Raw genomic sequence first — 13,194 nt, 5'->3', positions numbered from 1 at the left:
TGTGCCGGACATGTCGCAACTCCCTGATAACAGCGGCTATAAATGGGTCACGGGGCCGGCTGCGGCCACGGCGGCCGGACAGGGCAGGGGACAGCGGCGAGAGGGTGAGCTGGGACACAGGGGGGGCACAGGGGGCTGCAACCATGGGGGTCTGACAGAGCTCTGCCCTTCTCTCACCTCCACAGACCCTCTATACTGCCACCATGGCCTGGGCTCTGCTCTTCCTCCCGCTCCTCATCCTCAGCCGCGCCATCGCCGTGCCTGTGCTCACCCCTGGGCTGGCTGCCGGTGCCCGGGGGCTGCTGTCCGAGCTGGTGGGGCTGGCAGAGCCCATCCCTCCGCAGGCACTGGGGGTCCCGTGCCAGACCCTCGGTCCTGACACCCTGCCCGGTTTCTCCCGGCTGCCCCCGCTGCCCCGTGGCCTGGCCCGTGCTGCCCTGGCCCTGGCGCTGCACGGGGCTGGCTGTGCCCCCCAGGCCGAGGCTGAGGCACAGGAGCTGGTGCAGGAGCTGGGGACCCCCACGGCCACGGCGCTGCTGCAGGGGCTGGTGCGGCTACCGGGCGCTCCGGCCCCCCGGCCACTGACCCTGCTGCTGCTGGGCCTGGCACACCCGGGGGGCTCTGCCTGTGTGGATCCCACCCGGCTCCAACCCCCTGTGTCCGGCACGGAGCCCACACCACCCTTGGACCGGCGTGTCCGGGGGCTCCCGGGGGTCCGGCTGTGCCGGCGCCGGCGGCAGGACGAGGACACGGACGCCTGCAGCCCACCGGGGGAGCAGCAAGCCCACCAGGTGCTGGAGTGGGTGCCAGGAGTCAGCATCTTCTACAACCTGGGCACCAGCGTCTACTTCGCCTTCCAGGGCTGCAAGGCCACGGCGTCCGCGCGGGCGCTGGAGGCCGCCGAGGATTTGGGGTACGCCGGGCTGGCCGCGCTCACCGGGGGCCTGGGGGGCCCCGTGGCCATGGGGGTGCAGATGGGGCTGCAGCCGGGGATCAAGGCTGGCGTGCGGGCGCTCATCGGCTACTTCACCTCGGCCGGGGAGCCCTCGCCAGTGCCCACTGCCCACAGCGGCCCCGTGGTCATCGTTTGAATAAAGGCCAGTGTGATATCGCGTCCTTGTTTGCATCAATGCGGGGTCACCCTGCCCTGGGGCACCGGGACCTCGGCCACGTGGTGGCAGCTGGGCTGTCCCACTGTGTCTCTGTACTGTCCCCAGGGCCCATTCTGTCCCTATAGCCCGAGCCCTGTCCCCACAGCTGGTCCATCCCAATGCCACACTGCCTTGTTCCTGTCCCCAGGGCTCTGCCCCTGTCCCCTTGGCCCTGACCCTGTCCCCATCCCTACAGTTTCTCCCTGTCTCCCTGACTCTGCACCCCTCTCCCCACGGCTTGTCACTGTCCCCTGTGGTCCCTGTCCCCACGGCTTGCTCCCACCCCCATGGCCTGTCCCCATAGCTCATCCTGCTGTCCCCATGGCCTGTCCCTGTCCCCACGGCTTATCCCCAGGGCTCTATCCCTGTTCCTATAACCTGTCCCTATAGCTCTGTCCACGTCCCTGCAGCCTGTCGCTGCCCCCACGGCTGCCCCCATCCCCTCGGCTCTGTCCCCACGATCTGTCGCTGTCTCCCTGGCTCTGTCCTGTCGCGATGGCTCTGTCCCTGTTACGGCCTGCCCTCGTCCCCATGGCCGGTCCCCCCGTCCGCCCCGGTCCCCTCCGTCTGTCCCGGTCCCCTCGATCTGTCCCGGTCCCCGCTGACCCCGCCCCCATGGCCACGCGCCAGCATTGACCCCGCCCCCGGTCCCGGCCCCGCCTCCGGCCCCGCCCCATTTGTGTGACGTAAACTTGGGGAAATGAACCGAATGCCGCGGCTCGCGGGATTGGGTGACATCGACCCGGAGCTCCACCAATCACCGTGCAGAGATGGAGAGGGGGCGTGGCATCGGCCTTGAGCCCCACCAATCACTGCGCACAGCAGTGGAAGGGGGCGTGGCTTCCTGCTCCGGTAGCGGCGGCGGTGGGTCCGGGGTCCCGGGGGGAGACCGGGTGTCCTGGGCGGGACACGGGCGGTTCTGGAGCACGGGGGGGCCCCGGGGAAGGGGGGACACAGGCAGGGGATCCCGGCTGGGGCACACGGAGGGTCCCTTGGAGGCTGTCCCGCTGGGCAGGGGGTGTTTAGGGGCACCCATCCCTGCGGGAAAGACACCGGGTGTGCCCGGGGTTGCCCGCGGGGTTCAATGGGGACCCGGTCTCGGTGGACCGGGGGTGCTCCATAAGGGGTGCTGCGGGCCCTCGTGGTGGGCGCTGTGTGTGTGACCCCGCCCCGAGTGGGGAACCCCCCTCGGCTCAGCCCCTGCTCCCACCGCAGGACGCGGCTGCCGGTCCGCGGCCACCCCAGCGGGAGCGAGGGGACCCCCGGGAGCTACCGGGGCTGAGCAGAGCAGAGGAACCTCCGGGACCACCCAGAACCGAGCAGGAGCAGAGGAACCCCCAGAACCGAGCAGGAGTAGTGGGACCCCAGCACAGAGCAGGAGCAGAAGGACCCCCGGGAGAAGCCAGGAGCAGTGGGACCACCAGAACCGAGCAGGAGCAGAGGAACCTCCGGGACCTCCCCAGAACCGAGCAGGACCAGAGGGACCATCCAGAACTGAGCAGGAGCAGAGGAACCCCCCAGAACCGAGCAGGACCAGAGGGACCATCCAGAACTGAGCAGGAGCAGAGGAACCCCCCAGAACCGAGCAGGACCAGAGAGACCCCCAGAACCGAGCAGGAGGAGCAGAGAGACCCCCCCCCAGAACCGAGCAGGACCAGAAGGACCCCCAGAACCGAGCAGGAGGAGCAGAGAGACCCCCCGCCCAGGACCGAGCAGGAGCAGAGGGACCCCCCAGAACTGAGCAGGAGGAGCAGAGAGACCCCCCCAGAACCAAGCAGGAGGAGCAGAGAGACCCCCCCCAGGACCGAGCAGGACCAGAGGGACCATCCAGAACTGAGCAGGAGCAGAGGGACCCCCAGAACCGAGCAGGAGGAGCAGAGAGACCCCCCCCCAGAACCAAGCAGGAGCAGAGAGACCCCCAGAACCGAGCAAGAGGAGCAGAGGGACCCCCCAGAACCGAGCAGGAGCAGAGGGACCCCCGGGCCGGCCGTGCTGCAGGCAGGTACGCGGGGTGCAGAGCTGGACACGCGGGTGTTTCTCGTCCCCTGGTCCTGCCGTGGCTGGGGGGGCTCCTCGGGACGCCCCTGACCCGCTCTCCCCCCAGCATGGCGCAGTGGCAGGAGGTGCAGAGCTTGGCCAACACCTACCAGGAGCAGGTGCACCAGCTGTACGCGGGCTCGGCGCTGCCCATGGCCGTGAGGCAGTGCTTGGCCGCCTGGATCGAGGACCAGAACTGGTACCAGGGGGAGGATCCGGGGCTGGGGGCGGCACCGGGGGTCTCGGGCAGGGCCGTGCCCGGTGCTGAGCCCGCTCTGCCGCAGGCGCCAGGCGGCGGAGCCGCTCTCCTCGGGGCACGCCCGGATGCTGTTCCATTCCTTACTGGTGCTACTGGGAGAGTGCCTGGGCAGCCTGGGGTCGGGCCACGAGGAATTCATGCTGAAGCACAACCTGCGCAAGGCTCAGCGCGACCTCCAGGTGCGTTTCAGGGCTGGGGGAGCGCAGTGAGGACGGGGGAGCTCTCCATGCCCTGCTGAGCCCCCCGACCCCTCCGCAGGCCGAGTTCGAGAAGCAGCCGGAGGGATTCGCCAACCTGGTGGCCAACCTGCTGCAGGAGGAGCGGCGGATCCTGCGCCTGGGGCAGGCGGGGGGGCAGGTAGGGCAGGGCTGTGTCCCCCCCCCGCACCCCGCGGGGTCCCGCGGCCGCTGCCCCACACCCCGTGTGTCCCTTAGGGGGGTTCGGCCCCTGTGGCAAGCCCAGCCCCGGAGAGCGGTCGGGAGCAGCAGATCCAGCGGCGTTTGGCTGAATTCCACACAGCCCTGCAGGTAATGTCCCCCACCCTGCGACCCCCCCCGAGCCCCCCGGGGGCTGCCCAGCCCCTCCTGACCCCCCCTGTGCCCGCAGGAAGCCGAACGAGCCTTCAGGCACCTGGAGGATTTGCAGGATGCTTTTGACTTCTGTTACAAAGTGCACTACCAACCAGGTGAGCCCCACGCAGGGGAGGTGAGACCCCCCAAAACCCTGTTGAGCCCCCCCAAAACCCTGACCCCTCTCTGCTGCCCGCAGCCGAGGGCAGGAGCAACGACCCCGGCTACATCCAGGAGCTCCAAACCCTCCAGGCCAAACTGCAGAACCTGGACCGGCAGCGGCGGGTGAGGAGGAGGGGGTCAGGGCGGCCTGGCTGGGTTTGAGGGGGGTGTGACCACCATGAGCACCCCCCTTAAATCCACATCTCCCCCCAGGAGGTGCTGGCTCAGATGCAGCAGCTCTTGGGGCGCAGCGAGACCCTGCAGGAGCTGCTGCGGGAGGAGCTGGGGGGCTGGAGGGTGCGGCAGCAGCGCCTGTGCCTGGGGGGCCCTGGAGACACCAACCTGCGCCCGCTGGAGACCTGGTAGGGTTGGGGGGCTTGGGGGGCTCGGGGGGGTGCAGCCAGACCCCTCTGAGCTGCCTGAACCTCGCAGGTTCACGGAGCTGGGCCAGGGGCTGTTCCAGCTGCGGCAGCTGCTGCGGGCGCTCAATGACCTGCGACAAAAGGTGACCTACGAGAGGGACCCGCTGGTGGCAGAGACGCCCCTGCTGGAGCAGCGGCTGCAGGAGCAGCTCACGCACCTGCTGAAGAGGTGAGGGGCGGGATCTGAACACCTGGAGCTGTGCCATGGAGGGGTGGGGTGGAGATCTGAAAGGTTCTTTCTCCAGAGGGTGTTTGAGCGTTGGAACAGCTCTCCAGGGAATGGTGGCATTGCCAAGGCTGCCACAGCTCCTGGAGTGTTTGGACAACGCTGCCAGGCACAGGGTGGGATTTTAGGGGGTCTGTGCAGGGTTTGGAGCTGGGATCAGTGATCCTCACAGGTCCCTTGCAGCTCTGGGTGTTCTGTAATTCAGGGAGGGTTTGGGCAATGCTCTCAGCGCTGAGATTTGGGGGAGATTTTTGTGGTGTCCTGTGAGGGACGGGAGTTGGACTTTGATCCTGATGGGTCCCTTGCAGCTCTGGATGTTCCAGAATTCAAGAGGTCAGGGAGTGGTTGGACTGTGCTCTCAGATGTTGGGATTTAGGATTTTTGGGGATGTTCTGGGACTCAAAGTTTGTTGTGGGCCCTTTCTCACCTCAAGGAGCATTTGGAGAATGCTCTCAGAGACAGGGTGGGATTTTGGGGTGTCCTGTGCAGAGCCTGGAGTTGGGCTTTGATCCCTGCAGGTCCCTTCCAACTCAGGATATTCCATAATTCCAGGGTCAGGGATTGTTTGGACAGCACTGTCAGTCCTCAGTGCTCTACAGGTGTTGGGATTTGGGGACTGGGGGGAATTTTGGGGTTCTCCTGTGCCAGGCCAGGAGCTGGACTCGATGATCCTGATGGGTCCCTTCCAGTTCTGGATATTCCACAGTTCTGTGGCTGTTTGGACAACACTCAAACGTTGGGATTTGGGTCTGGGCAGATTTTGGGGTTGTCCTGTGCCGAGCCAGGAGTTAAACCTGGATAATCCTGCTGGGTTCCCTCCTACTCTAAATATCCTATGATTTTAAGAAGTCAGGGCAGCACAGGGAGGACAGGGGCAGCCCTGACTCCCTTTTTTCCCCAGCGCCTTCGTGGTGGAGCAGCAGCCCAGCACCCCCAACCCTGGGAAGCGCCCGCTCGTGCTCCGCACCGCCAGCAAATTCTCAACCCGCGCCCGGCTCCTGGTGAGGCTGCACGACCGCAACCACCACATGGAGGCCAGGATCCACATCGACAGGTGGGACCCTCCCTGAGACCCCCCCGACCACCCCTGAGGGTCCCACAGCCCCTGACCCCTCCTTGTGTCTTGCAGGGACCCGCCCAACATCAAAGGGTGAGAGCTGGGAGAGCGCTGGAGGTGGCACCCCAAGGGTTCTGATCTCACAGCCCCTGAGGGGTATCCTGAACCACACCTGCCATCCCTGGGGGGGGTCCCGACCCTCATCTGCATTCCACGGGGGTCTCGATCCCCCCACCAGCCCCCCCCAGGGGTCCTGACCCTCTCCCACCTCCCGTCTCTGCCCCGCAGGTTTCGCAAGTTCAACATCCTCACATCGAGCAGCAAAACGCTCCTGGCCGGGGACAGTCCCCAGGAAGGGCTGGTCTGCGAATTCCAGTACCTTGTAGGGACCCCCCCAAACCCCCCAGACCCTCCCCAGGGTGGGCAGCAGGGTGAGGACCCTGCCCTGGGCTGACTCTGCCATCCCCACAGACGCTGAAGGAGCAGAAGGACAGCAGGGCTGGCAAGGGCAAAGGCACCAGCGGCGAGGTGGGTGTGGGATGGGGGCTGGGGGCTGCAGGGGGGTGAGGCCAGCTGGTGACAGCAGTGCCACCTCCTGCAGGGTCCCCTGGTTGTGACAGAGGAGCTGCACCTCATCACCTTCACGCTGGCCTACGCCTACTGCGGGCTGGAGCTGGAGCTGGAGGTGAGGGCTGGGGGTGCTGGGGGGCTTGGGGAGGTCAGGGGGGGCTGGGGACAGGGCTGGGGACAACCAGCCTGACCCCTGTCCCCTCCCCAGACCACCACGCTGCCCTTTGTCATCATCTCCAACAACAACCAGTTCTCCAGCGCCTGGGCCTCCATCCTCTGGTTCAACATGCTCAGCTCTGACCCCAAGGCGAGCCCTGGGCCACCCCCAGCCCTGCCACCCCCAGCCCTGCCATCCCTTGCCTTGTGTCCCCCCCTGTGCTGCTCCTGGTCCCATTCTGGTCCCCTCCCTTTGCCTGGTCTCTGTCCTGGTGTCCTGTCCCAGGTCCCTGATCCTGGTTGTCCCCTGTGCCCTGTCCCTGATTCCATCTCTGTCCCCTGGTCCTGGTCCTCGTCCTTGGCCTCTGTCCCCTGCTGCGTTTCCCTGTCCCTTGGTCCCTGTCTCACCCCCTGTCCCCTGCCCTTGTCCCTGTCCCCTGCCATGTGTCTTGTCCCCATCCCATGGTCCCTGTCTGATCTCCTGCTCCAGTGCATGTCCCCATCCCGTCACCCTGTCCCCATCCCCTCCCTCTGTCCCCATCCCCTCCTCATGTCCCCATTGCTCACCCTGTCCCCATCGTTCACCCTGTCCCTGTCCCCTCACCCTGTCCCCTCCCCATGTCCCCATCCCCTGCTCCAGTGCATGTCCCCATCCCCTCACCCTGTCCCCATCCCCTCCCTCTGTCCCTGTCCTCTCCTCATGTCCCCATTGCTCACCCCGTCCCCTTGCCCTGTCCCCTCATCCTGTCCCTGTCCCCCTCCCCATGTCCCCATCCCCTGTCCCTGTCCCCATCACTCACCCTGTCCCTGTCCCCCGTCCCTGTCCCCTCACCCTGTCCCTGTCCTGTCACTCTGTCCCCATCCCCTGCTCCAGTGCATGTCCCCATCCCCTCCCCATGTCCCCATCCCCTCACCCTGTCCCCGTCCTCTCCTCATGTCCCCATTGCTCACCCTGTCCCCTCGCCCTGTCCCCATCCCCTGTCCCTGTCCCTCACCCTGTCCCCGTCCCCGCTCACCCCCTGTCCCCCCGTGTCCCCAGGCCCAGCAGTTTTTCTCGTCCCCGCCGCCGGCCCCGTGGCCGCAGCTGGCCGAGGTGCTGAGCTGGCAGTTCCAGAGCGTGGCCGAGCGAGGGCTCAGCCGGGACAACCTCCTCATGCTGGCTGAGAAACTCTTGGGTGAGGCTGGGGACACGGGGGGACACAGGGGGACATGAGGGGACAAGGCTGCACCAGCCCCCCTCACCCTGCTCTCACCTCAAGGCTCGAAGCCATCGCTGGACAGCACCGTGCCCTGGCCCAAGTTCTCAAAGGTGAGTGGAGCCTGTCCCCTCTGTCCCCTCTGTCCCTTCTGTCCCTTCTGTCCCTTCTGTCCCCTCTGTCCCCTCTGTCCCCTCTGTCCCCTCTGTCCCCATGGCCCTGTCTCTCCTGTGACCCTTCTCCTGGTCTCCCCATGGCCCTGTCCTGCTTGTTCCCCAATGTCCCTGTCCCTTCATGGCCCCATCTTCCCCTAGCCCTGTCCCAGCTGTCCCCTCATGGCCCTGTCCCCTCATGGCCCTGTCCCCTCATGGCCCTGTTCCTCTTTGTCCCTCCATGTCCCCCTCCCCTCACCATCCTGTCCCACCTGTCTTCCTGTGGCCCCACCCCACCGTGGTCCTGTCCCCCCATGCCCCTGCTGTCCCTTCATATCTCCATGTCCCTCCTCATGTCCCTCCCCATGTCCCCTCATGTCCCACAATGTCCCCGCTGTCCTCCCATGTCCCTGTTGTCCCCATGTCCCTCCATATCCCCAAGTCCTCCCATGTCCCCACTGTCCCTCCGTGTCCCTGCTGTCCCTCCATGTCCTCACGTCCCTGCTGTCCCCCCACGTCCCTGCTGTCCCCCCACGTCCCTGCTGTCCCCCCACGTCCCTGCTGTCCCCCCACGTCCCCGCTGTCCCCCCATGTCCCTCCTGTCCCCCCATGTCCCCGCTGTCCCTCCATATCTCCATGTCCCCCCCCATGTCCCCACTGTCCCCCCCATGTCCCCACCCCCTCTCCCACAGGACGGACCTGCCGGTTTCTCCTTCTGGGCCTGGCTGGACGGGATCCTGGGGCTGCTCCAGGAGCACCTCAAGCAGCTCTGGAAGGACGAGTAGGAGCGGGGCTGGGGGGGCTGGGGAGGGGTCTGGGGGTCCCACAGGAGCTGGGGGTGGGGCTGGGGAGGGGTCTGGGGGTCCCACAGGAGCTGGGGGTGGGGCTGGGGAGGGGTCTGGGGGTCCCACAGGGGCTGGGAGGGCTGGGGAGGGGTCTGGGGGGCCCAGAGGGGCTGGGAGGGCTGGGGAGGGGTCTGGGGGGCCCAGAGGGGCTGGGGAGGGGTCTGGGGAGGGGTCTGGGGGTCCCACAGGGGCTGGGAGGGCTGGGGAGGGGTCTGGGGGGCCCAGAGGGGCTGGGGAGGGGTCTGGGGAGGGGTCTGGGGGTCCCACAGGGGCTGGGAGGGCTGGGGAGGGGTCTGGGGGTCCCACAGAGGCTGGGGAGGGGTCTGGGGGTCCCACAGGGGCTGGGGGGGCTGGGGAGGGGTCTGGGGGTCCCACAGGGGCTGGGGAGGGGTCTGGGGGTCCCACAGGGGCTGGGGGGGCTGGGGAGGGGTCTGGGGGTCCCACAGGGGCTGGGGAGGGGTCTGGGGGTCCCACAGGGGCTGACACTGCCTCCCCCAGACTCATCCTGGGCTTCGTGAGCCGCAAGCAGGAGAAGAAGCTGCTCAAGTCCAAGCGGACGGGGACGTTCCTGCTGCGCTTCAGCGAGAGCGTCCTCGGCGGGGTCACCTTCACCTGGGTGGAGCACCACGAGGGGGGTGAGTGACCCCCAAAAACCCCCCCAAGACCCCCCTACGAGCCTGGGGTGCAGCCCCTCACCCTCCTGCTGTCCCCCTGTCACAACCTGAGCAGGGTGGTGATGTTTGTTCGACCACAGGGTGCAAAGGACAACAGCAAGAAATTAAAGTTTTGATCAGCAGCAAGCAGCAAAGCAATTTATTGAGGGCCAGTAATTCAGTTTTGGGGTAATGGTGAGAAGGAGAGGGATGAAAAGGTGATGAAGTAGAAAGGGAGGGAAAGGACACAGAGAGAGAGGGAGAGACAAAGAGACAGAGGGACAGAAAGAACAGAGAGAGATGAGGGACAGAGAGGGACAGAGACAGAGGGACAGAAATAATAGAGAGAGAGATGAGGGACAGAGACAGAGGGACAGAGAGAGAGAGAAAGAGAGGACAGGGGGGAATAGCTACCAACAGATGGGACATCCTTGGGTCATCCAGCGATGTCTTCCATCCGTGGGGATAAAGAAGTCTCAAAGTCTCTTTGGAGAGTGATAATTTTGTGTCCATTTCAAGGCGAGGGGCTGCTGGCCAAAAGGTGGGGAGATTTATGGACTCAGGTGCAGAAAGTTCCTTCAGCCTGTACCTGCCTGAACACAGTGCAGGGTGACAGCACAGCTCACACCCCACACAGTCCATTAGAGCATCCAGCAGCTCCTGCCCAGAATGGGTGGTGGGGGTCTCAGGGGTCTCTGATGATGATTGTGAGGCAGATCAGACAATCCTCAGACCCACCCTTACCCCCCCCTGCAGGATCCCCCACTTTCCACGCCGTGGATCCCTACACGGCCTCGGAGCTGGTGTCGCTGGCGCTGCCCGACATCATCCGCGACTACCAGATGATGGTGGAGGAGAACATTCCGGAAAACCCCCTCAAGTACCTGTACCCCAACACCGCCCGTGACGAGGCTTTTGGACCCTACTACAGCCAGAGGCAGGAGGGTACGGCCTGGCCCGGCCTGGCACGGCCTGGCACTGAGCCAGGGCAGCAGCTGCCACCACCCTGACCCCTCTCTTTGTCCCCAGGGACCCTGAATGAGAACCAGAAATACCTGAACCGGCGCCTCATCCGTGTGTCCTCCAGGTGAGGGGACACCTGGGGACCTCTGTGACCCTGTGAGATCCCCTGACCCCAATCCCTGACCCCAACCCCTGACCCCCACCCCGCTGTCACTCCCTCCAGGCAGCCCAGCAAGTGGCAAACAGAGGAGGAGCTGGTGGTGGCCACAGAGAACCTGGAGACGCTGCAGCTGCAGCCCAGAGGGCAGGGGACACAGCAGGCTGGTGGCCTGCCATTGTCACAGCCCCAGAGCTCGGGGACACCACAGGGCACCCCTGGCAATGTGGGGACGCCTCATGGGGTGGCCACGAGCCCAGGGACACTGCAGGGGGTGGCCACAAGGCCAGGGACACTTCAGGTGGCATCTGGGAGCCTGGGGACCCCTCAGGGGGTGGCCACAAGGCCAGGGACATTTCAGGTGGCATCTGGGAGCCTGGGGACCCCTCAGGGGGTGGCCAGTAGGCTGGGGATAGCACAGGTGACAGCCACAAGCCCAGGGACTCTGCAGGTCATCCCTGGGAGCTTGGGGACACCACAGGTGACAGCCACGATCCCAGGGACTCTGCAGGTCACCCCTGGGAGCTTGGGGACACCACAGGTGACAGCCACAAGCCCAGGGACCCTGCAGCCCACGGGCTTGGGGATGCTGCAGCCACAGCCCCAAAGCCTGGAGCCAGCACAGGTGGGATCAGGTGTCCCCAACATCCAGGGGACACTGCACGGGCCACCAGGGGCCGTGGGGACTGTGCAGGTGCTGCCTGGGGGGCTGGGGATGCTGCAGGTGGGATCTGGGGACTTGGGGACACTGCTGGGGGAGCAGGGGACAGTGGCTGTGGGCACGGGGACGCTGCAGCCGGTGCCAGGCGCTGTGGAGCCACCGCAGGTCCCCGAGGAGCAGGGGACACTGCCACCCGAGCTGGAGCTGCTGCCGGGGAGCCAGGACGTGCAGGAGCTGCTGCAGGGGCTGGAGTCGGGCTCGGGGACCCTGGAGATGCTGGAGGTGGCGGAGCTGATGCCGAACATGGTGGAGCCCCTGGGGGAGAATTTCCAGCTGAGCGCCGGTGAGTGTCGGGGCTGGGGCGGGGACAGAGCTGTCCCCTGGGTACCGAGCTGTCCCTTGGGCACTGAGCTGTCCCCCTGGGTGCTGAGCTGTCCCCTGGTCACTGCCCTGTCACCCTGGTCACTGAGCTGTCCCCTGAGCACTGTCCTGTCACCCTGGGCACTTCCTGTCACCGTGGGCACCGAGCTGTCCCCTGGGCACCCAGCTGTCCCCCATGGTACCGCCCTGTCCCCTGGGTACTGCCCTGTCACCCTGGTCACTGAGCTGTCCCCTGGTCACTTAGCTGTCACCCTGGGCGCTGAGCTGTACCCTATGGTACTGAGCTGTCCCCTGAGCACTGTCCTGTCACCCTGGGCACTACCCTGTCACCCTGAGCACTGAGCTGTCCCGTGAGCACTGTCCTGTCACCCTGGGCACTACCCTGTCACCCTGAGCACTGAGCTGTCCCGTGAGCACTGTTCTGTCACCCTGGGCACTTCCTGTCACGCTGGGCACTGAGCTGTCCCCTGGGTACTGAGCTGTCCCCCTGGGCACTGAGCTGTCCCTTGGGTTCCGAGCTGTCCCCTGGGCACTTCCCTGTCCCCCTGGGCACTTCCCTGTCCCCCTGGGCACTGTCCTGTCACCCTGGGTACCGAGCTGTCCCTTGGGCACTGCCCTGTCCCCCTGGGCGCTGAGCTGTCCCCTGGGCACTGAGCTGTCCCCTCGGTACCAAGCTGTTCCCTGAGCACTGAGCTGTCCCCTGGGTACTGTCCTGTCACCCTGGGCACTGAGCTGTTCCCTGGACACTTTCCTGTCCCCGTGGGCACTTTCCTGTCCCCGTGGGCACTGAGCTGTCCCCTGAGCACTGTCGTGTCACCCTGGGCACTTCCTGTCACGCTGGTCACTGAGCTGTCCCCCTGGTCACTGAGCTGTCCCCCATGGTACCGCCCTGTCACCCTGGGCACTGTCCTGTCACCCTGGGCACTGCCCTGTCACCCTCGGCACTGTCCTGTCACCCTGGGCACCGAGCTGTCCCCTGAGCACTGTCCTGTCACCCTGGGCACTGCCCTGTCACCCTGAGCACTGAGCTGTCCCCTGGGCACTGTCCTGTCACCCTGAGCACTGTCCTGTCACCCTGGACACTTCCTGTCACGCTGGGCACTGAGCTGTCCCCCATGGTACCAAGCTGTCCCCCTGGGTACTGCCATGTCCCCCTGGGCACCGAGCTGTCCCCTGGGCACCGAGCTGTCCCTTGGGCACTGTCCTGTCCCCTGGGCACCGAGCTGTCCCCCTGGGCACTGCCCTGTCCCCTGGGCACCGAGCTGTCCCTTGGGCACTGAGCTGTCCCCTGGGCACCGAGCTGTCCCCTGGGCACTGAGCTGTCCCCTGGGCACTCTCCTGTCCCCACCGCAGGCAGCGCTGCACTCCTGGACCGCCACGACCCGTTCCTGCCGCTGCCCGAGGACTCGGCCCTGCCCGCCGTCCCCTCCCTCTTCACCGACCTCCCCCCGCTCCAAATCGACGCCAGCGACTTCCAGTGACCCCTCCCGGGCCCCCTCCCTGTAAATAAACCCCTTCCCACGAACCCCGAGCCGCTCGCTCGTCTCCATCGGACCTTTATTACAAACTCATAAATA

General features: G+C 66.1%; 3 protein-coding genes across 3 annotated transcripts; all 3 read left to right on the top strand.

Annotated features, from left to right (window-relative positions):
- Nucleotides 1-18: 18 nt before the first annotated feature.
- APOF (apolipoprotein F) lies at nucleotides 19-1,175 on the top strand. The gene has a single exon (XM_033083370.1). The coding sequence runs from the start codon at nucleotides 204-206 to the stop codon at nucleotides 1,089-1,091; it is 888 nt and encodes a 295-aa protein (XP_032939261.1). The 5' UTR covers nucleotides 19-203; the 3' UTR covers nucleotides 1,092-1,175.
- On the top strand, nucleotides 1,130-3,239 carry LOC117008966 (basic salivary proline-rich protein 4-like). The gene is made up of 4 exons (XM_033083109.1): nucleotides 1,130-1,204; nucleotides 1,920-2,015; nucleotides 2,367-2,892; nucleotides 3,154-3,239. Exons 1-4 carry the CDS (start codon nucleotides 1,130-1,132, stop codon nucleotides 3,237-3,239), a joined length of 783 nt encoding a protein of 260 aa, XP_032939000.1.
- On the top strand, nucleotides 3,069-13,148 carry STAT2 (signal transducer and activator of transcription 2). The gene is made up of 23 exons (XM_033083363.1): nucleotides 3,069-3,153; nucleotides 3,256-3,387; nucleotides 3,473-3,626; nucleotides 3,706-3,804; nucleotides 3,882-3,974; nucleotides 4,054-4,132; nucleotides 4,216-4,301; nucleotides 4,392-4,540; nucleotides 4,611-4,769; nucleotides 5,728-5,880; nucleotides 5,956-5,976; nucleotides 6,172-6,265; nucleotides 6,355-6,411; nucleotides 6,485-6,568; nucleotides 6,662-6,760; nucleotides 7,649-7,784; nucleotides 7,869-7,918; nucleotides 8,650-8,738; nucleotides 9,301-9,437; nucleotides 10,212-10,400; nucleotides 10,485-10,542; nucleotides 10,642-11,579; nucleotides 12,971-13,148. The coding sequence occupies exons 2-23, from the start codon at nucleotides 3,257-3,259 to the stop codon at nucleotides 13,096-13,098; spliced, it is 3,183 nt and encodes a 1,060-aa protein (XP_032939254.1). The 5' UTR covers nucleotides 3,069-3,153; nucleotide 3,256; the 3' UTR covers nucleotides 13,099-13,148.
- Nucleotides 13,149-13,194: the final 46 nt, after the last annotated feature.

Source organism: Catharus ustulatus, chromosome 31, assembly GCF_009819885.2.
Source record: "Catharus ustulatus isolate bCatUst1 chromosome 31, bCatUst1.pri.v2, whole genome shotgun sequence".
NCBI classification, from domain to species: domain Eukaryota; kingdom Metazoa; phylum Chordata; class Aves; order Passeriformes; family Turdidae; genus Catharus; species Catharus ustulatus.
This window is presented reverse-complemented; position numbering and strand designations above follow the sequence as displayed.

Excerpts from the sequence above, each read along its gene's own strand:
- APOF (XM_033083370.1), top strand. The coding sequence starts at position 204 with ATGGCCTGGGCTCTGCTCTTCCTCCCGCTCCTCATCCTCAGCCGCGCC.
- STAT2 (XM_033083363.1), top strand. The coding sequence starts at position 3,257 with ATGGCGCAGTGGCAGGAGGTGCAGAGCTTGGCCAACACCTACCAGGAG. Across the intron at positions 6,266-6,354 it reads TCTGCGAATTCCAGTACCTT|ACGCTGAAGGAGCAGAAGGA; the intron begins GTAGGGACCCCC and ends CCATCCCCACAG. Across the intron at positions 7,785-7,868 it reads GCTGGCTGAGAAACTCTTGG|GCTCGAAGCCATCGCTGGAC; the intron begins GTGAGGCTGGGG and ends TCTCACCTCAAG.
- LOC117008966 (XM_033083109.1), top strand. The coding sequence starts at position 1,130 with ATGCGGGGTCACCCTGCCCTGGGGCACCGGGACCTCGGCCACGTGGTG. Across the intron at positions 1,205-1,919 it reads GGCTGTCCCACTGTGTCTCT|AGATGGAGAGGGGGCGTGGC; the intron begins GTACTGTCCCCA and ends ATCACCGTGCAG. Across the intron at positions 2,893-3,153 it reads GAGGGACCCCCCAGAACTGA|GTACGCGGGGTGCAGAGCTG; the intron begins GCAGGAGGAGCA and ends TGCTGCAGGCAG.